Source organism: Balaenoptera acutorostrata, chromosome 8 (genome assembly GCF_949987535.1).
Source record: "Balaenoptera acutorostrata chromosome 8, mBalAcu1.1, whole genome shotgun sequence".
Lineage (NCBI taxonomy): Eukaryota > Metazoa > Chordata > Mammalia > Artiodactyla > Balaenopteridae > Balaenoptera > Balaenoptera acutorostrata.
Genome location: NC_080071.1, coordinates 68,231,085 through 68,254,204, shown reverse-complemented (window position 1 = coordinate 68,254,204; position 23,120 = coordinate 68,231,085). Strand labels below are relative to the sequence as shown.

Below are 23,120 nucleotides of genomic sequence, written 5' to 3'. Positions count from 1 at the left end.
CTGGGTCTGCAGGCCCTCTCCTCTGTACCAAAGCCACTGGCTGACCAGTAACGTGGTCAGTTCCAGATAATCTCATGTGGCAGCAGCAGAGTGAGCCAGCTGAATTCTTGAAGTTTCCTTCTAAGTCTGTAAGTTGCATGGGAAAGTTCATATTGCCCTGAAGTAGCAGTTCCTCCCACATTTTGTGTTTTTTTTTCTTTTTTTTTTTAACATCTTTATTAGAGTATAATTGCTTTACAATGGTGTGTTAGTTTCTGCTGTACAATGAAGTGAATCAGCTACATGTATACAAATATCGCCTCCCTCCTGGACCCCCCTCCTCCTCCCAACCCCCCCCCCCCATCTAGGTCATCACAGAGCACCGAGCTGAGCTCCCTGTGCTATCCAGCAGGTTCCCACTAGCTATCTGTTTTACACATGGTAGTGTATTTATGTCAAACCTAATCTCCCAATTCATCCCACCCTCCCCTTCCCCCACCTGTGTCCGCACGGTCCGTCCTCTATGTCTGCGTTTCTATTCCTGCCCTGCAAATAGGTGCATCTGTACCATTTTTCTAGATTCTACATATATGCATTAATATACGATATCTTTCTCTTTCTGACTTACTTCACTCTGTATGACAGACTCTAGGTTATAAATTAATCTACTCACATAGTTACTCCCTGATCCATCTGAACTCTCTCCTCTTACGGCAAATAGAAAGGAAAAACAAGGTACAAATAACGTGGCTACCAGGCAAGTCAGGAAATTTTAAAGTTTCTCTTTTAAATGATTGAAAAATACCTGCTGTGAGGCAATTCTGAAGCTTAAAAGAAGGACTGCATGGGCCAGAATGTCTCTCTGTTGGTTACTTCCCCCACCAGGAAATAGGACTGCCAGATATGCCAAAAGAACACCTTGAAATGGGAAAACATTTTGCAAGGCTTTGATAATAAATCATCTCATTCCATGGGTGGGTTCTGTATGGTTGAGTGGGGAAGGAAGCAAATGTAACCGCCTGATTAATGATTCATTGTCGTGAGAAGGTTGCTCTGCTTAGGGACACTTTCCATTGCTACCTTCATTGTGCATCTAAAGCATAGAGAGAAATGGGGAGCTGCATAATTTTAACAACTAGTACAGGTACATATGTTCAGCAATAAAGGGCGAAGCCTCTTTTTTATTTTGCTTGTAAAGACATGGACTAACACTGTTGATCAAGATCCCTTCTCAAATGTTAAGTGTAGAGAGGAAAAGACAGTTTAAATGTTTGTACACTTTTTACCAACTTTCTGTACTCACAGTCTTTAATATCCCAAGAAAACCCCAGTGCACCTGTCTCACATAATAGAGGCTCTCACCCAGCAGGTACATTTAGAGAAAGGAAATCTGTCAGCACACTAATAACAGTCCTGACAAGGGAGGGAGGAAATGTTACCAGTACCTTAGGGAATACTCTCTCTGGGAAATTAAAACTGTACCATAGTGCATGTGGTGTACATCTGTTTAGGTTCTTGTTTCCTCCACTGGCAATAGCTCCTGTCAATCCATGAATTCTGTACTGTAAATGAAATAGAAAATTGCTTCAATATTACACAGCCCCAGATGGATGTTAAACCAAGAGCGTGGCGATATTAAACTCAAACTTAGATAATGCTTGCTTTATACTTCTTTGAGCTGAAATGGAAATAGGGTACTCTCCACAAAGATCTAATACTTCAGAGAAAAGTGAAAAAAAGTCATAGCCATCTACCTGATTTTGCGCATGCATTTCATTTTGTTTTGAGAGGGGAGAATTTTCTAGAAAAAAGAAAGAATATGGAGTCTTACAATCTATCTTCTACCGTAAGTCAGTGACCCAGAAAGTTCAAGGGAATATGCCCGAGGAGACAGAGATGATGTGATTGCTAGGAGGTCAGAGGAAAAGGGAACACCACAGAAATTTAAGCATGTTGCCCCTTTGATGGGAGACACAGTATCAGTTACTAGAGCTTCCATTCTGCATTAGAGACCACTAACTGTCCGCCACAGTGAGTCTTCCCTTTCTTTCATTATACTGGGCACTCAGCAGCTCAGCAGAAGACTTCATTCCACAGCCTCCCAGGCAGCTGGATTCTTACCAATGGAATAATGTGGGAAGTGATGGATTCCACTTCCTGCTCTGAGGTTGAAGGCATCAGATGTGTACTTCTCTGTATTTTTCTGACCGTCCCACAAGCTGGAAGAAACATGCCTAGGACCAGCATGGATCTTGCAGACGAGGATAGCGCACTAATGGAGGGAAAAACAACAAGATGGAAGGAACCTGTGATCATGAATGGCTGCATGGAGCAAAGCTATGCTCCAGTAAGAGAAAAATAAGTTTCTATTTATGTTAGTGATTGTGTTTTTGAGCCTCTTTATAACTGTAACTTAGCCTTCACCCTAATACACATTATAGCATTTTGAAATTAAGGTCTTAGAAGAGAACTAAGGAGCTCACAGATCATACATGTTTTCTCAGTTTAATATAAACTTTCCCAGATTTCTAGAGGTATTCTTTTTTAAAGGCAATAATACAATGACTGTTTCCTAAGAGTTCACACAAAACAGATTCACAAATTAAGAGAAAGAATATTAGAATGCTTTTCAAAAAAATTCTATATTTATCAAAAGTGGAATGGTCCTTGAAAAATAATCAACAATCAAAACTATATTAGCCACAAATGTGTGCAGACACCACAGCCATACGTGAAAACATAAGCACTATTATGGGGTGAACTGTGTCCCCGAAAATTCATTTGTTGAAACCCAACTCCCAGTACCTCAGCACATGGCTAAATTTGAAGACGTAGGTTTTTCAAGGAGCTAATTACAGTGAAATGAAGTCAGTAGGGTAGGCCCTAATCCAATATGACTGGTGTCCTCATAAGAAGAGGAGATTAGGTAGCAGACAGATACAAAGAGAAGACCATGCTAGGATACAGGAGAAGACAACCATGTGCAAGCAAAGGAGAGAGGCTTCAGAAGAGATCAAGACTTCCGGCACCTTATCTTCGATTTCCAACATCAGAATTGTGAGACAATAATTTCTGTTGTTTAAGCCACCCAATCTGGTGGTATTTTGTTATGGCTGCCCTAGAAGGCTAATACAAGTATGTCAGTGTCAATCACTTTTCTTCTGAGTCAGAACCAAGGAGAAATTCTTTGGGTTGCTTCTAAAACAAAACGAAACAAATGAACAAAAGAAATGAATTCTATACTATTTCCAGTCTTTCAAATCTTTGTGCTTTTCTGATTAACAAAGAGAGGACTTGTCATGCTTTGACTATATCTGAACTTTCAGAACAACTCTATACCCTTCCAAAATAAGTGTGGATCCATGCCTTACACTATATTCATAAGCAAACTCCAGATAAAGACCTAAACATTAAGAGTAAAAAGCTAATAAAACAAAATGTAAGTCATCTTTGCAGCCTAGGAATGAACAAAGACTTTTTGAACATGAAGCTAAATCCATAAATTGCAATGTTAAAATTGGATGGGTTTTCCTTCATCAAAATGAAGAACTGTGGTTCAACGAGGGTTACCTTAGAAAAAGTTAACAGACGAGAAGATATGTACAACATCTAAAGCCAAAGGAGATTAATAGGTAGAGTATCCTCTCCCTCCAAAAAAACAAAAAACTGCTACAAATCAACAAGAAAATACTACAATCCCAAAAGAAAAATGGGTAAAAGATATGAGTAGGTAAATCTTAGGGAAAGGTCAGATGTCTAATGAGTATATGAAGAAAAACTCAACACTATTAGCTACAAAAATACTTAAAGTTTAACAATCAATGAGATTCCATGTTGTCCATTAGAATTGCAAAAAATAGAACACTAGATAGTATCAAGTATTGTAGAGGACACGGGAATGACAGAAACTATTAGGTACTATTGGAGCGAATATAAACTTGTTTAGTAGTTCTGGAAAGCAATCTAACAGTACTGGGGAAATTAAGTATGAGGATGTCCTGTGATCCAGCAATCCACTTCTGGTATATATCTCAGGTACAGTCACATCCAGATCCTTCTTAGAACATGTACTTGGATATTCCTGGCTGTATTATTTGTGATGTGGAAGTTAGAAACAATGTCCATCCTTGGGGGAAAGGATAAGTAAAATGAGGTGGAGACATACTATGAAAATATTAAGTATGCAATTATCTAAAACAACCAAGTGTACATAGAGCAACACAAATAAATATAAAACACAAGTTATTTATAGCACTACTCCACTTATTAAAAATGCACACCTACACAGCCCATATTTTCCAAATATTATGTAAATTATACATATTGTGGTGTTTGCCTTCTGGAGGAGAGGAATGGGTGGGAAATGGGAATTAAGGGAAAAATTGAGATAGAATATGGTCTTTCAGGTATCTCAGTGGTTCACAACCAGACTCAATTTTGTCCCTCTGTCCTCCCAGGGATATTTGGTATTTGGCAATGTATGGAAACATTTTTAGTTGTCACCACTTAGGGGGGCAAGGTGCTACTGGCATCTAGTGGGCAGGAGCCAGGGATGCTGCTAAACACATACAATGAACAGGACAGCTTCCACACAAAGAAGCAGTCCTTCCAGTATCACTCGGATTTTAATTGCTCCAAGATTGTGAATAGGATAAACTGGTAGTAAGCCTTTAATAACTAAAGAAAAATAATTAAAAATGCCTCTCACTCCTTATCCTTTTCTCTCTTATGAGTTTCTCCTCCACATACCCATCTATTAAAATAGGAAGGGTGTCCAACTTAAGATGCACTGAGGGCTTCCACTAAACCTTCATGAATTTGGTGAAGGAGCTAAAAAGTATCCTAGGAGGGCAGCAGTTCAAAAGAACAAATTGAGCCAGAGCAGGGTCAGAAGGAGACTTTGGGATGGCAGCCACAGAGGGACAAGCTTGGGCCAAGGTGGGGGTGGGGTAGGGATTGAGCTTCAACAAGAGGTTTGGGGCTAGGGTCCTTCCTTGAAACAAGAGAGAAGGAAAGAAAAGAGAATGTGACTCTTTCTGACCATTTAACAGAACTTCAAAATTCTCTGAGCAACAGAATGGGCCTAATGTGGACCAGGTGGAGTGTAAATTTAAATGAAAGCAAAATTTTTCAAATACTAGAGACTGTTAAACATTGAAATTGATTGCTTTGGTTGTCCTGCTCTATTGGACGTTGTTATCTTTTTAAAGGGTTTGGGTATACAGTATTATAGTCTAATTTAGACTAAGGAGGAGTTTAAAGTTCTTAAGAGCTGTGATTTGTGTTTTCATGTTATTTTCCTTGAAGTTTTGGCAATTGCTATTTGATACCTTGCCCTTGGCCAGTCACATCCACCAAGAGCCTTTGAGGTTAAATTATCATGAATTATCTTCAAAGATTTTTGTCACTGTTGTTGCTGATGGTAGTGGTGGTGTTTTGTTTCATTTGTTTGTCTTTTAAGAAATGAAAGAAAAAGTTTGACAAGTCTCTGGAGAAACATAATCCTCCCCAATTTTATTCAGTTCTAGCGGTAGGACTATGAATATATTCAGATCTCAAAGCAGTCTTTTTTTCTCCTCCAGATTAAAAAAAAAAAAAATTGAATTGAATTCTTATGAATCATCTGGAGTAGTATTAGTTTACTTAACTTTTTTTAAAAAAATTTAAAAGAGAAGAAAGGTAGGAAATATTGGGTACAGCTGCACATTATTCTAAGATATGTCACCACTCCAGCCCTCCAAGAATTAAATCACCCTGTATCATCCTTTGGAAACCACACTTCTGTCTCTTTAACAAGTGAAAATGAGAATGGGGCGGGCCTCCGGAGTGGCGCAGGCTCTGATTGGTCCAGCTGGCAGGAAGTGGGCCGTGAAAGCGTCGCTTCTGTTTTTGTCCGGAGGCTGCGGGGTGAGTGGCCCGAGACCGTGCAGGGCTTAGGGGCCCTGGACTGGTAGTTACTTTGAATCTCTAGAGTGCGAACGTGGGGTGCGAAACGGGTCCCATTCATCGCTGTGGGTTCGGGGCCCTGGCAGCCTTTTTGCGGAGGTGCCACGCCCTAGCGGCTGGGCCGCGGTGGGCCCGGGGTCCGCTCGGACCGCCAGGACCAAGCAGTGGTCCGGGAACTGGAAGGAAGGTGTTCCCGGGGCGCTGGCCGCCGCCTTTGCAACTGGGCCGAGGCCCGTATCTCAACGTAGATTTTCTTTTTCCCCTGTTCTGCAGGCTCGTTTCTGGCATCATGGCGCAAAGGGCCTTCCCGAATCCTTATGCCGATTATAACAAATCCCTGGCCGAAGGCTACTTTGATTCTGCTGGGAGGGTGAGTTTGGGAAATATCTGCCTGCATCCCTACCTCCAGCCCCGAGTGTTTGGAAAGTTCAGTTTTGCCTGAAAGAAAGGGATGAGCATCCTTTTTTAAAAAATATAATAGAGTTTAACTATAAACATACAAAATATATTTTAAATATATAAAGTATATGTGAAAATATACAATCTGAGCTCTAACATGTTGAACTAATGTAAGAGTCATTGTTAATATTATCAACAATAATAATTGAAACAGTCTCAAACATTGATATTTAAATTATAAAAATTCGCGGCTCTGCAATTTTCTGTGTAATCTTGCATTTTTGATCACTTTTGGTTTGTTTTTTAAAGAGAGGTGAGAAATCCTGATGGTATTTAATGGGTGCCACGTTACTGTTTTATGATTGAACAGGAGTACGGACAGGGTAAGGACGAGAGTAAACCAGAATGTGGTGAAGACATCTTTAAACTGAAAGTGCTAAGAGAGATTTGGGACATAGTCCTGAAATCTTTGTATCATTTCCACTCTTCCCAGGACATCCCCACAACTGGAAAATAAATAAATACATAAAACTGGTCAGTTTAACTGGTGAGCATCTCACAAGTCAGTGTAAGAAAGAGAACCTGGACGTGAGATACCGGAAGCCTGTGTTTTCTCATGCCTCTGAATATAATTGTTAAGAGGGAATACAGTTCTTTTTAAGAATACCTAGTTGAGAAATCCTAAGAGTGAGTTAGGTTGGAAGAGTGATATCTTTAAATGTGCACACTTTTTTTTTTTTTTAATTTTACCAGTTTATTTCTTCTAAGCTTATCAGCCATATGAAAAGCATTTTGCATGCGATGTAAGGGCCTTAGAGATTTCATATTTGCCAAGTGAACTTTCAGTGATTCTGTTGTTTCTTTCCTTAAAACACTTGTCATTATAAATTAACTTGGGTGAGTAATGCAGGTAGGAGGAATGAAAGAGATGGAGAAGAGCTGTAAGATGCCAAAGTGTGTATGGAGCTAGAATCAATCTGATTCTTTTAAGACCAGAATTGAACTCCCTAGACAAAGCCTGTAATCATTACCTTGAAGTTAGATGGCTTCCTTTTGGCTATTTGGACTTGCATTCTGCCCAGCTCTGCAGATCCTGAAGCTGAAGCATTTGTCTTGTCTTGTTGGAGGAAGACCTGCTGCTTCATGCTTACTTGGCAAAGAGAACACTTGAGGATGGATCCTAATGACAGCAGCCTTCAATAAAATGTATCTCACTATTTAGGCTGTTTATAAAGTAAATGCTTTTTATAAATTTAACTCTGTTTCTAAGGGAGAAAAAAAAATGTTCATAAATTTGAAGTCTGGCCCCAAAATAATAGTGTAATTTATTGCCTGACACATGGTTTTTGGACCCATCCCAGAAAGAAATTAACCTACCAGTTTTAAAATTGTTTAATGTTGAACATCAAGGATGGGACCCTGAAGATCTGTCCTCCTTAATTTGTTAATGCAAAGATTTCAATAAGGAACTGCTCTATTTCCTGGCATCTATCAGAAAAAAGCGTTTTTAGACACTCTTCAAATTATTCCTAGGTTTGAATAATTTTGTGGTCTGCTACAAGCAATTAGTATTTTTAGGCAGCTCACTTTTCTTAAATGCAATTATGTGCCAAATAGAAAGTGACTTCCCTTCTTAAGGCTGAGGCATTCTCATTATTCTTGGTCGCTTACAGTAAGGCCAGGCAAGATGATAAATTATCCATGATCTATGAACAGAATATGACATGTTCTTATGTAGATGCACTCTTCTATCTAGTTGAGATTTATAGACCTTTTATATCAATACTGAAGTATATTTTACCTTACTAAATGTATTTTTAAGGCTTGTTGAAATCTTAACCCCTTGGCAGACATTGTTAAATAAAGGGAGTGTGTCCATCAAACACTGGTTTCTTCTTCAGAGAGTGAAATAATGGATCATAGTGGTGCTTCAAAATAAATAACCCAGATATGGTTAATCGTCTGATTTGTCTTATCAGAGATACTCTTAAGAGTATCAGTAAAACTTAATGTCTTTTATTATTATTAATAATTCTGATACCACCTTTTCTACTTTTTTCGGTTTTTAAATGCCCTTTTTAAAAAATGAGGTTATGATGCTAACAGGTAGTAGTTAGGTTTGTTTTTACAGTCCTTGTGTGATGAAATGTCTGTGTCCTTGTAATGTTCCCCAACATTATTTCACAGTTTTACTGCTTTGTGAAATCCAAGTCTGGGAATCACAGCAGATTCCTAAAAATATTGAAGGATACATTAAAATGCTCTTTTAAGACACTTCATGAGTCAGTGTATACAGAACTTTCAAAATATTTTTCAGTTACTTTTAGAACAAATAATTATTCGGTATGCCTCACCGTTTGTGCCACATCTGTGGGCCTTTATATGGATGTCACTAACCCCACACCCCAGCCTCAGTGTGCTTTCAATCTACATCCAAATTACTCTTTATAGACCATTGGACTGCTTAAAATAGTAAAAATATCAACATTTACATCCCTGAATGCAAAAGACATGAGAGACACAATCTCATTTGATCCTCAATGCACCTTTTGAAATTGGTGGGACAGGTATTATCCTGACTTTACAGAGGCAACTGAAGCATAAAGGAGTTATGGGTTGAACATGGTCACTCAGCTAATAGTGGATAAGGATGTAGCCAGGCACATTCACTGAGCAGTATTTAGGAGGCCCCAAGCCTTCTGGGCACTGTGCTGGGCATGGGTTTTTGATACTTGGTCTGATGTTCTTTCCACTCTGCTGGAGGCTCCTGATATCTGTGAATTTATTTTGCTTTTCTTATGCTACTTTTACAATTTTTTAAAATGTTTATACATTTTTTATAAATGGATTTTTTATAAAGGTTTATCCTCATTTTTCAAATAACAGAAGCAATTAGAATGTTTCTTTAGGGGATTAACATTGCTGCTGCTTGAATACTAAAACTCCAGTGGCTTGAAAACAGCAGACATTTTCTGATTTGTGCTTAGTTTAATAAAATGACTTTTATTATAATAAAAAATATTGGTTTAAATAATAGATGATTCTTAGTAGGTGGAAATGACTATGATCCAGTTTATCACTGGCAGTCTATTTTAGTATTTAACTAAAAATTTTATGTAAAACATTTAAGTTACATCAAAAATATTTCCCAACTTGAGTAAGAAAACACAGTAGTACTTTTAAGTTTTGTCAATTTGTTCTTGTTTAAGAATAAAGTAATTGTCCAGTTCTCTTAGGCAAAAAAAATGTAGCTTAAGTGGAAATGAAGTACCCTCCTATTTTTAATAGCCTATATAGTCCAGGACACCCAGTGCCCCATATTTTTTGATATTTGTTTTCCCTTTAATACCTACAGCTGACTACTGAGTTCTCACAACGCCTGAACAATAAGATTCGAGAGCTTCTTCAGCGAATGGAGAGAGGCCTAAAGTCAGCAGACCCTCGGGATAGCACTGTTTACACTGGCTGGGCAGGTATGAAGTGCTGACTGTGAACTGGCATAAGCGTGGTAGAGGAGAGCTGTCTGGCTGAATGCTGCACCCTTAAATGCTTCCTGCATCTGCAGAGGAGTAATTGCTTCTGGGGAGAATGCTGTGCTCTCAGCCTAACCTGGGTATCTTCTGGATCTTTAACAGTGCTCAGAATTTAGGGCAGGGTAAGCATATTCCTGTAATTCACGCCTGACACAAATTTGGATGGCTGCCATACTTGGGAGAAAAATTGATGTTCAGCATTACATAGTTAATTCAGAGATGGAATTTCAGTGGGAAGAGTTGGGAAGATTCCCAAAATGCAGTGCATGAAACAGAGGAATTTGCCCACGGAAAATAAAACATGTCCAGAATTGTCTTTTTTTTTTTAACGTTACCACATAACAGGGATCCATACAGGAACTCAGGGTAGAGTATAGATTCCGTGAACTAATCCTCCAGTATAGTTGTTGCTGGTTGGTGTACATTCACTGTTTTACTGGTCATTGAGAGGTTGAGAAAGTTTGGGAGGAAATAGTACATAAATATCAAAAAAGTGAGAGCGAGAGAAACCAAAGGAAAGTTGAATAACTGCAGCTAGCTTACTAATACAGAGAGATAGACAGCTTTCTAATCTTGAAGAAAGCACAATTTAGAGACTTAGTGTTTCCCAGTTACTCTGAAAAGCAGACAAGGAGGAATAGGTTTTCAGCTTAAGGAGTTTGGATTTGATTTTAAGGCAATGATGCTTATCATAAACATGCATGTTCCTGGGCCTCACAGCAAGATTCTGCTTCGGTAGTCTTGAACAGGCCAGGAATCTGCAGTTTGCAAGCCTCAGTGGTCTTGATGTAGATGGTCATCCTTAGAGCATACTTTGAGAGCTTTTCTGAGAGGAATTTACTAATAGCAGTCTCCTAGCAATCCTCTCAGTTATGGCAACTGATTTCTTTCTTACGAGGATGGGGAAGGCAGATACAATCAGTAAAATTGTAAAATTATAATCTCTCAGGGACGTTTAAGGTCAGTATTTTATAAAATAAAAGGAATAGACTAAATAGTGTTGGACCCTCCCTTTTATAGTTTAGTTTTATGATTTTTATAGATCTTAGAAGCTTAACACAAGAAATGTTAAGGTGAGAATAAAAAAGTATTTTGCTTCAAGAGACACTATAGCAACAGTTGTCATTTATTGAGTAGCTGCTGTGTCCCAATTGCGCAGTAATTGGTAGATGAATCTCATTAATGAGCATTACTGTTCTTTATTTTAAATTATGAGGATTTGAACAAAACAGGACAACTGAGACAGATGGCTAGATTTAATTCCATAACTGATTGTTAAAAGAATGACTTAAATCTCTAACTCACCCGCTTCAGGTGAGCTTATATTATTTATTATATATTATAAGGTACTTGCTTGCTTTAGGAGAAGAAGTGGTGATTGATTTCAAGTTTGAATTGATAGTTTGGCAGTGTAAGGAAAAGCTCCTCTATTGGCAGGACTAGTTGAGAAACAAAGTTAAAATTTACTTGGAAATAGAAAAAAAAAATGTTACTCCAAAGTAAAATGCAAGTTTGTTTAAATTTTTTTGGCACTATGGAGTTTTTGGCATCATTTTCTTTGAATTGCCCATGTCCTTCAACTTTTTATGTTTCAGTATCTATGATATAGATTGCTCATTGCTGTCTCCTGAAAGCAGCTTGTAGGGGCAAATGGCATACTAAGCAGTTTAGGATGTCTTCAGTTGCTGGTTAGTTTATGATGTAGCATAAAATTTTCTAGATAAATTTGCTAATGGCTTTCAAGGCAAGGTTCCTAAAGTCTCCCCATCAAGCACTGTTAAAAAGCCATTGTTCCCACGTAAAATGGAGTCTCCTCCAGTGTTCTGAATAGTAAAATGCTTTCCTATGCAGTGTTCCATCTGAATAGCATAAAACTCTGAGTTGCATGAGAAACTAAAGCTGATTCAACCGCAGAAAATCATAATACCTTTTCCTCCCATTATATTATGTCTTATCAAGTATCATCTATTCATAACTGCTATTTTATTACCAAAAATACATTCATAAACATCTTAACACAATAAAAATACTTGGTGTTATGTCTCAGAGCAGTGTTTACATAATTATGTGTGGCTTTGTATGTTACTTTTTGTGCCTCATTATCTTTCTTTTTTTAAAATAATTAATTTATTTATTTATTTATTTTTGGCTGCGTTGGGTCTTCGTTGCCGCGCCTGGGCTTTCTCTGGTTGCGGCGAGCATGGGCTACTCTTCATTGCAGTGTGTAGGCTTCTCATTGCGGTGGCTTCTCTTGTTGTGGAGCACGGGCTTTAGGCCCACAGGCTTCAGTAGTTGTGGCACGTGGGCTCAGCAGTTGTGGCACACGGGCTTAGTTGCTCCGCAGCATGTGGGATCTTCCCGGACTAGGGCTCGAACCCGTGTCCCCTGCATTGGCAGGCAGATCCTTAACCTCTGCGCCACCAGGGAAGTCCCTTCATTATCTTTCAAAAAGTAATACTTTTGAGGAAAAGGGGATTATATATTTTTAACTTTGTTCCCCAAATTTAGGGTCATATTTCTATAAATATTAACTTATTATTTGCTCTTGTTATTAACTTGTCCAAAATAATATTACTTTGGGAAATACTAATTGTAGAAATCCTTTAAAACTTTATTTTCTTCTTCAGCATTCATGTTTATTAAGCATCTGTTGTCAGTATGCAATGAAAGCTTTTGCATACAACACATAGTTTATTTGAGAAACTACATGACTGTTACAACTAGAACCTTAAATTACCATCTTATTTTGTTAAGTTTCATTCCCCAGTGGAAGCATGGTCTGATATTTGTGCTGATTCAGATAGGCTTGGTTTTGGAATAGGATTGGGTTCAGTTGCATATACCCAAAATAATCAGAATTACAGTGACTTAAATAAGATAGAAGTTTTTGTTTTGTTTTGTTTTTTCCTCTAATGTAAAAGAAAGCCAGAGGGAGGGGGTCCAGGGCTGCTATGATGGCCTCAGGATGTCAAAAGGAACCCAGGCTCCTTTCTTTCTGCTACATTATCCCTCAGCCACTGGCTTCTAACCCTCAGCCAAATAGTGACTGAATATCCAGCCATTACATCGGCTTTTCAAGGCTGCAGAGTAAAAAGAGGCAAAGACAAGTGCATTTCTTCCCTTTAAAAAGACTTCCTGGAAGTCGCACTCAGCATTTCAATTCTACTTTCTTTGCATTGGCTGGAGCATAGTCACATATTCATACCCCTTAGAAAGAAAGGATGGTGAATGTAGTCTGTTACCTGAGGTTCTGTTACTAAAGGAAAGAGGAGCGTGGATTTGGGGGTAAGACCTAGCAATCTCTGCTATAAGTTCTGTATAACAAAAAAAATGATCCTTTTTTGTTCCTGTGCTTGCACAGAGTATTTAGACAGCAAGACACAATTTTTTTCATCTGCCAAAGGATCTCTAGCTTCTGCCCACTTCGGGGAAATTTTTATAAGGATAAATTTACCAATGTCTATAAATATTTGAAATTTGCTAAGCAATATTTTGCCTGCTCTGTATTTCTAGGGAAATTGATATTTGATTTTGAGTGAAAATTTCTTATTCATTTTTAAGTTCATTTGCTTATTGCAGTAAGTAATAGTCTTTTCATAAAGCCTGCCATAGAAAGGAAGTATTATAGAAATGCCAAATCATAAATAATTTTTGTAGAGCCAAGTGTAATTTCAATTTACAAAGGGGCTACAACAGGTTCTAAATTTGATACTGGGAAACATTATTGTTTTCTCAGCTTGATTAAACAGCTCTCTGCCTCCCCTTTCTGCTTCCTCTCAAGTCTTGTTTGCTTCTTGCAGGGATATAAAGTCCTTAATTTGTTTTTTGTTTTGGTTTTTTTTAGTTATTTCTGAGATGTACATTTTAAAGTAATAACTAGAATTATGACTTATAACATTATACCAGAACATATAAGATTTTTAGAAATTTCATATAATATCTGAAACATTTATATTAACATATTTCCATACAAATAACCCAAAGAAAGTTTAGTATTAGTTGTTTTTTTTTGTTTGTTTTTTTATATTGCAGGTTCTTATTAGTCATCAATTTTATACACATCAGTGTATACATGTCAATCCCAATCGCCCAATTCAGCACACCACCATCCCCACCCCACCGTGGTTTTCCCCCCTTGGTGTCCATATGTTTGTTTTCTACATCTGTGTCTCAACTTCTGCAACTGCAAACCGGTTCATCTGTACCATTTTACTAGGTTCCACATACATGGATTAATACAGAATATTTGTTTTTCCCTTTCTGACTTACTTCATTCTGTATGACAGTCTCTAGGTCCATCCATGTCTCAACAAATGACTCAATTTTGTTCCTTTTCATGGCTGAGTAATATTCCATTGTATATATGTACCACAACTTCTTTATCCATTCGTCTGTCGATGGACATTTAGGTTGCTTCCATGACCTGGCTATTGTAAATAGTGCTGCAATGAACACTGGGGTGCATGTGTCTTTTTGAATTATGGTTTTCTCTGGGTATATGCCCAGTAATGGGACTGCTGGATCATATGGTAATTCTATTTTTAGTTTTTTAAGGAACCTCCATACTGTTCTCCATAGTAGCTGTATCAATTTACATTCCCACCAACAGTGCAAGAGTGTTCCCTTTTCTCCACACAATCTCCAGCATTTGTTGTTTGTAGATTTTCTGATGAAGCCCATTCTAACTGGTGTGAGGTGATACCTCATTGTAGTTTTGATTTGCATTTCTCTAATAATTAGTGACGTTGAGCAGCTTTTCATGTGCTTCTTGGCCATCTGTATGTCTTTGGAGAAATGTCTATTTAGGTCTTCTGCCCATTTTTGAATTGGGTTGTTTGTTTCTTTAATATTGAGCTGCATGAGCTGTTTATATAATTTGGAGATTAATCCTTTGTCTGTTGATTCGTTTGCAAATATTTTCTCCCATTCTGAGGGTTGTCTTTTCGTCTTGTTTATGGTTTCCTTTGCTGTGCAAAAGCTTTGAAGTTTCATTGGGTCCCATTTGTTTATTTTTGTTTTTATTTCCATTACTCTAGGAGGTGGATCAAAAAAGATCTTGCTGTGATTTATGTCAAAGAGTGTTCTTCCTATGTTTTCCTCTAAGAGTTTTATAGTGTTCGGTCTTACATTTAGGTCTCGAATCCATTTTGAGTTTATTTTTGTGTAAGGTGTTCTAGTTTCATTCTTTTACATGCAGCTGTCCAGTTTTCCCAGCACCACTTATTGAAGAGACTGTCTTTTCTCCATTGTATATCTTTGCCTCCTTTGTCATAGATTAGTTGACCATAGGTGCGTGGGTTTATCTCTGGGCTTTCTATCTTGTTCCATTGATCTATGTTTCTGTTTTTGTGCCAGTACCATATTGTCTTGATTACCGTAGCTTTGTAGTATAGTCTGAAGTCAGGGAATCTGATTCCTCCAGGTCCGTTTTTTTCCCTCAAGACCGCTTTGGCTATTCGGGGTCTTTTGTGTCTCCATACAAATTTTAAGATGATTTGTTCTAGTTCCATAAAAAATGCCGTTGGTAATTTGATAGGGATTGCATTGAATCTGTAGATTGCTTTGTGTAGTACTGTCATTTTCACAATGTTGATTCTTCCAATCCAAGAACATAATATATCTCTCCATCTCTTTGTATCATCTTTAATTTCTTTCATCAGGGTCTTATAGTTTTCTGCATACAGATCTTTTGTCTCCCTAGGTAGGTTTATTCCTAGGTGTTTTATTCTTTTTGTTGCAGTGGTAAATGGGAGTATTTCCTTAATTTCTCTTTCAGATTTTTCATCATTAGTGTATAGGAATGCAAGAGATTTCTGTGCATTAATTTTGTATCCTGCAACTTTACCAAATTCATTGATTAGCTCTAGTAGTTTTCTGGTGGCACTTTTAGGATTCTCTATGTATAGTATCATGTGATCTGCAAACAGTGACAGTTTCACTTCTTTTCCAATTTGTATTCCTTTTATTTCTTTTTCTTCTCTGATTGCCATGGCTAGGACTTCCAAAACTATGTTGAATAATAGTGGTGAGAGTGGACATCCTTGTCTCGTGCCTGATCTTAGAGGAAATGCTTTCAGTTTTTCACCATTGAGAATGATGTTTGCTGTGGGTTTGTCGTATATGGCCTTTATTATGTTGAGGTAGGTTCCCTCTATGCCCACTTTCTGGAGAGTTTTTATCATAAATGGGTGTTGAATTTTGTCAAAAGCTTTTTCTGCATCTATTGAGATGATCACATGGTTTTTATTCTTCAATTTGTTAATATGGTGTATCACACTGATTGATTTGCGTATATTGAAGAATCCTTGCATCCCTGGGATAAAACCCACTTGATCGTGGTGTATGATCCTTTTAATGTGTTGTTGGATTCTGTTTGCTAGTATTTTGTTGAGGATTTTTGCATCTATATTCATCAGTGATATTGCTCTGTAATTTTCTTTTTCTGTAGTGTCTTTGTCTGGTTTTGGTATCAGGGTGATGGTGGCCTCATAGAATGAGTTTAGGAGTGTTCCTTCCTCTGCAATTTTTTTGGAAGAGTTTGAGAAGGATGGGTGTTAGCTCTTCTCTAAATGTTTGATAGAATTCACCTGTGAAGCCATCTGGTCCTGGACTTTTGTTTGTTGGAAGATTTTTAATCACAGTTTCAATTTCATTACTTGTGATTGGTCTGTTCATATTTTCTGTTTCTTCCTGGTTCAGTCTTGGAAGGTTATACCTTTCTAAGAATTTGTCCATTTCTTCCAGGTTGTCCATTTTATTGGCATAGAGTTGCTTGTAGTAGTCTCTTAGGATGTTTTGTATTTCTGCGGTGTCTGTTGTAACTTCTCCTTTTTCATTTCTAATTTTATTGATTTGAGTCCTCTCCCTGTTTTTCTTGATGAGTCTGGCTGATGGTTTATCAATTTTGTTTATCTTCTCAAAGAACCAGCTTTTAGTTTTATTGATCTTTGCTATTGTTTTCTTTGTTTCTATTTCATTTATTTCTGCTCTGATCGTTATGGTTTCTTTCCTTCTGCTAACTTTGGGTTTTGTTTGTTCTTCTTTTTCTAGTTCCTTGAGGTGAAAGGTTAGATTATTTACTTGAGATTTTTCTTGTTTCTTGAGGTAGGCTTGTATAGCTATAAACTTCCCTCTTAGAACTGCTTTTGCTGCATCCCTTAGGTTTTGGATCGTCGTGTTTTCATTGTCATTTGTCTCTAGGTATATTTTGATGTTCTCTTTGATTTCTTCAGTGATCTCTTGGTTGTTTAGTAACGTATTGTTTAGCCTCCATGTGTTTGTGTTTTTTACATTTTTTTCCCTGTAATTCATTTCTAATCTCATAGCATTGTGGTCAGGAAAGATGCTTGATATGATTTCAATTTTCTTAAATTTACTGAGGCTTGATTTGTGACCCAAGATGTGATCTATCCTGGAGAATGTTCCGAGCACACCTGAGAAGAAAGCGTAATCTGCTGTTTTTGGATGGAATGTCCTACAAATATCAATTAAATCTATCTGGTCTATTGTGTCATTTAAAGCTTCTGTTTCCTTATTTATTTTCATTTTGGATGATCTGTCCATTGGTGTTAAGTCAGGTGTTAAAGGCCCCCACTATTATTGTGTTACTGTCGATTTCCTCTTTTACAGTTGTTAGCAGTTGCCTTATATATTTAGGTGCTCCTATGTTGCGTGCATAAATGTTTACAATTGTTATATCTTCTTCTTGGATTGATCCCTTGATCATTATGTAGTGTCCTTCTTTGTCCCTTGTAATACTCTTTATTTATAAGTCTATTTTATCTGATATGAGTATTGCTACTCCAGCTTTCTTTTGATTTCCATTTGCATGGAATATCTTTTTCCATCCCCTCACTTCCAGTCTGTATGTGTCCCTAGGTCTGAAGTGGGTCTCTTGTAGACAGCATATATATGGGTCTTGTTTATGTATCCATTCAGTAAGCCTGTGTCTTTTGGTTGGAGCATTTAATCCATTCGTGTTTAAAGTAATTATCGATATGTATTACCATTACCATTTTCTTAATTATTTGGGGTTTGTTTTTGTAGGTCCTTTTCCTCTCTTGTGTTTCCCACTTACAGAAGTTCCTTTAGCATTTGCTGTAGAGCTGGTTTGGTGGTGCTGAATTGTCTTAGCTTTTTTTGCTGGTCTGTAAAGCTTTTGATTTCTCCATTGAGTCTGAATGAGATCCTTGCTGGGTAGAGTAATCTTGGTTGTAGGTTCTTCCCTTTCATCACTTTAAGTATATCGTGCCACTCCCTTCTGTCTTGTAGAGTTTCTGCTGAGAAATCAGCTGTTAACCTTATGGGAGTTCCCTTGTATATTATTTGTCACTTTTCCCTTGCTGCTTTCAATAATTTTTCTTTGTCTTTAATTTTTGCCAATTTGATTACTATGTGTCTCGGCATGTTTCTCCTTGGGTTTATCCTGTATGGGACTCTCTGTGCTTCCTGGACTTGGGAGGCGATTTCTTTTCCCATGTTAGGGAAGTTTTCGACTATAATCTCTTCAAATATTTTCTCTGGTCCTTTCTCTCTCTCTTCTTCTGGGACCCCCATAATGCGAATGTTGTTGCGTTTAATGTTGTCCCAGGGGTCTCTTAGGTTGTCTTCATTTCTTTTTATTCTTTTTTCTTTATTCTGTTTCGCAGCAGTGAATTCCACTATTTTGTCTTCCAGGTCACTTTTACGTTCTTCTGCCTCAGTTATTCTGCTATTGATTCCTTCTAGTGTAGTTTTCATTTCAGTTATTGTATTGTTCATCTCTGTTTGTTTGTTCTTTAATTCTTCTAGGTCTTTATTAAACATTTCTTGTATCTTCTCAACCTTTGCCTCCATTCTTTTTCCAAGGTCCTGGATCATCTTCACTATCATTATTCTGAATTCTTTTTCTGGAAGGTTGCCTATCTCCACTTCATTTAGTTGTTTTTCTGGGGGTTTATCTTGTTCTTCATCTGGTACATAGCCCTCTGCCTTGTCATCTTGTCTATGTTTCTGTGAATGTGGTCCACAGGCTGCAGGATTGTAGTTCAAAGTCGTTAATTTGTTTGAAACATTTATCAATCCATAGTACACCCCATAATAATGTGTCTGTGTTTCTGGTTCATGACTCTAAAGAAAACTATAGAGCTAGGCTGCCCAACTTCATCATACCTCATTCATGCTATGCCTAGATTTGTCTCAGTTACTCACTTGATCTTGAAAGAGTTTTAGTGAAGAGAGGAAGCATCCATATGTTTTTAATGTTACATATGTACTTCAAGCTGAAAAACTGGACTCATGTCATTTTTTTCCATTTTCTGTTTTTTGTTTTTTTCCAGCAAAAATTGAGACAATTAGTGACAGGGTACTTATTGGAATTTCTGTTAGAGCACCTCTGTGTGTCGTATGTGCTTTAGAAAACACTATAATGCTTTATTGATAAGGGTGATACATACAAGTTTAAGTTGAAATTTAAAAGGAGCAAATCATTGCTTCAGAAAGTTAACATTCATTTCACAAACTATTTTACAGCTGAAATTATCTTGGCTTTTATTTTTAAATGAAGCAGAGGATATAATACAGTGATGAGAGTGGTTAACATAAGCTTTTAATAGGATTCAGACATCATCTTCTCCAAAGCCTGCATATTTATTTATACATGTGGGTTGTCATAGTGCAGTTTTATAAGCCGTATTCTTGGCTTTTACCTTTTTTTTGTTCACAGCAGAGAGGTAAAATGCCTTGACCCTTCGGAAGGAAAGGAGGGAAGAATTTTTAAAACCCCACAGCTGTCTCATATTGGCAAATGAAGCAGTTATTACTGTAAATCCTCTCTGTTACTTATTCAGGAATGAAGTGTCATGAATAATCAATTTTTCAGTTAGTAACTGAGAGTTAACAAATTATTACTATACATTAATGTTCAAAAAACAAGAATTCAATACTTTAATAATAAAATACATTGAATTTTGGCTCCTAAAGGAATGAGGATCATCAGTATGCAGTTTTGTGATCATTTGACTGTGGAAAGACAGGAGTGAAGATTAAAACATGATTCTTGTTAATAAAATGTTAATAGTATTGACATTTGAATGACGGGAGCCAGAGAGTGTGTGCATGTATGCCAGTAACTAATGTTAACGCCAGGCACTGATGTAAGTGCTTTGCATTAAATAACACATCTAAATCTCAAAACAACTCTGTGGTGTGGATACCATTCACATCCTGATTTCACAGATGGAGATAACTGAAGCATAGTGAAGCTGAGCACCTTGTTCATGGTTACACAGCTAGTAAGTGCCAAAGATAAGATTCGTTGCAGCAAGCCTGGCTTTAGAGCCGTGCTCTTTACCCCATGAGAGTGTGAGTGTGTGTGTGTGTGTGTGTGTGTGTTGTTTACTCTCCACTCCTATATTCTGGTTTACTCCGTGCATTTTATAAGTGAAGAAGATCTACACATAAGCTGTAAGATGGAATAATTTGAGTGATACCTACATGATGATACTTATGCTGTATGAACTTTTTAGAAATGGCTAATGACTAGTCAATTTTAAGTGTTTAAGGAAAGAAAATCAGGATAAGCCCTGCTCAAACATGACAGGAGGAATTTAGAAAGCTAGAGGGAAACATGGCTTGTTAGACAGGCAACAGTAATTACTATTAAAATGTCTACAGGAAAAAGTTGTTTGGGACTGGACATAGAGGAAACCCTAGAAAGATTTATGGGCATTGGCAACTAGAAAAGTGTAATCTCCAGCATTGTTCCATAGAATGTGTTTTTCCCCTTCCTAATCCTGAATTAATATATTCAATGTGGTTTCAGGATAGAAAATTAACTCGGCCAAAACAGAAGCTTTTCCTCATAATTGCTTGTATTTGAAAAGGCATGTTGAGGATCTTCTTGAGTAAAATATTACCCCTAGTCTGAAAGCAATCAGTAGCTCTCGCAACTGTTAATAAGGCGATATTTGAAATGAACAGTCTCAGTTCTTTTCACTGAAATCCCCTTTTATAAAATTTAATACACTGAAGTGCAGTGCATCATGATATTGATGTATGACACACACCAGCAGTAAGCACTGAGTTGTTCTTTTTTAGCCTTAATCCTATCCTGGTAGATTTTCAAGAATTCTTTGCTGCGTGATCCCAGTTTGGGGGCTAAGGGAAGCCATTTGGTTCTTTATGCCTGTGCATATAGCAGACAGTGTAGAAAAATAGCGGGCATGGAAGCCCCTTAAGATCAAATCTAAAGGCCAGCTATTAAGTGATGGTAGGTGGTGTCCAGGGATCTCTGGGGACTCACCAGAGAGCATGACGCCCCCTGCCACCTGGGTTTTGTTTGAAGTATATCTGTTCTAGGGTGGAGAAGATTTTAAAGTGCTTTATAAAATGGAAAACATGAAACACTGGTGAGGAATTGCTGTTATAAAGGATTAAATGAGCAGATGGAAGTATTCTCGTGTTTGAAGTAAGCATTTAGTAGGAGACATTGCTTCCCTCGCAGATAACAAAGTAGGAAAGTTAAGTAAACCCAAGGGATGGCTGATCTCACCAATATCTTTAAGAGAGAATGAGGGAAAGTGCCAGCCCTCATTTAATTTCATTTTTTCCCACTCTTAACTATGATAATTCCCAAGGGAAATGATGATCAGCTCACACTTTAAAAATACACACAAGACTCTAGGGGCTTTAGTTCTAGAAGACATGACCCAATCTTCTATAACCAACTCACAAAGTTAATGAGGCTAAGATTGGCATATATTTCCTCTTTTCAAGTATTAGATAACATTTTAAATGAGAGGATATGCAGCATAATCCCTAGAGTAATATTAACTCACGCGCTAAATGCAAGTTATTAAAGCGTTTCAAGATGCTGTTCCTCTGATCTGCCAAATGTATAGCCTCTGAGCTACAGCTTTAGCATGTGGGTCTTAGTTTCTGCAGATACCAGACTTGTTTGAAAGGAACTGCACTGGCCAGGTGTCTTTTCTTTGCAATTTGATATTCTTATAAGTAGCTCTTCATCAGAGCCAGCATTTCATTGTCTAATTTGAGCCCTGACCAAGTGTCCTTCACCTTCATGAGCAGCACTAAACTGCTAGGACAAACAGAAGGCATCAGTGGCGTGGATCTACACCGGGTCTATTAGAGCTCTTCACAGTGACTGCTAGACAGATGAATGCACCAAGAATGTCGCCTGCTTTCTTTGTGCCTGCACTTTATATGGTGCTGATATCACTGTGCTGTCAGTAATCTTAAATGGCTGAGACACAAGCTTGAAACAGCTGGAGGGTTTTGATATCACCAGTGTGCTTGGGTGAAGCACAGAGCAGGATGAGAATGTTTGAAGATAGATCAGAAGAAGTAGGAGGAGGTAAAGAAGGAAGACGTATCTAAGCATTTGACTTCTACGGACAGCACCAGGAGACTGAGTCCATGTCTTGTCATTTTCATTCCATTAACTTCAGCAGTTAATACAATGCCAGGTCCATAGTTGGTGCTTAATAAATATCTGTTGAATGAACAACTGAATGAATGAATGGAGAGTGGCCTGCTGTTACTACTCTAGCTACCATCTAAGCAAACTAAAAATAATAACAAACATAACTAGGTGGAATGGGGAAAGGGTGGGAATCCAACTCATTTCATGTCTTTTAGGATGTAAAAGAGTCAGTCACATCTCTTTCCCTTCAACCTCTGATGCAATTGAGCATGAACTCAGAAATGAGACAGGGCTCAGAATGTTCACTTTACACCTGGTAAAGCAGAATACAGAGCATACTGTTTAGACCTGGACATAAAGTGGGCTTCCTTCTTATTGCACCCAATTTGAATTTACCTCCCTAGACTCAAAGAACATCTGGACAGCCAAAGAATGGGTTATGACATGAGAAACAGGATTGAGAAGAGAGAGCGCCTGATGCGGGGAGACTCCCAGAAAGCTCAAGATGGCACATGTATAGGGAACACTTTGCTAATCCTCCCCAGTCTGAGGAGCCAGTGAGGGAGGAGAGAGGCAGGAAATGGGAAGAGGAAGAATATGGTTCCCTCTGTACTTTCTGTCCCTTTAGATCAGGCATCAGTGATGAGACGAAGTGACTCATTCAACACTCATGGAGATTCACAGTCTAATGGGGTTTGGACATTTATTGAGTAGTTACTATGTGCTAGGGACTATTGTACTGATCAGAATGATGTACAGTAACTGGGAGTAGCTACTGTTATTTTCATTTTATAGATAAAGATGCTCAGGCACAGAAAGGTTTAGTAAGTGGGGTAAGATCA

General features: G+C 37.8%; 1 protein-coding gene across 4 annotated transcripts in view; it reads left to right on the top strand.

Annotated features, from left to right (window-relative positions):
* Positions 1-5,842: 5,842 nt before the first annotated feature.
* Positions 5,843-23,120, top strand: part of LANCL1 (LanC like glutathione S-transferase 1) — a 58,933-nt gene continuing 41,655 nt past the window's right edge. For 2 of the 4 annotated variants that reach the window (XM_057551591.1, XM_007187860.2), the window contains exons 1-3: positions 5,843-5,886; positions 6,199-6,295; positions 9,680-9,797. In XM_057551591.1, the coding sequence (XP_057407574.1) occupies positions 6,215-6,295; positions 9,680-9,797 (199 nt within the window). In that variant the 5' untranslated portion in view covers positions 5,843-5,886; positions 6,199-6,214. The other 2 variants (XM_028167927.2, XM_007187861.3) reach the window with 2 other exon arrangements.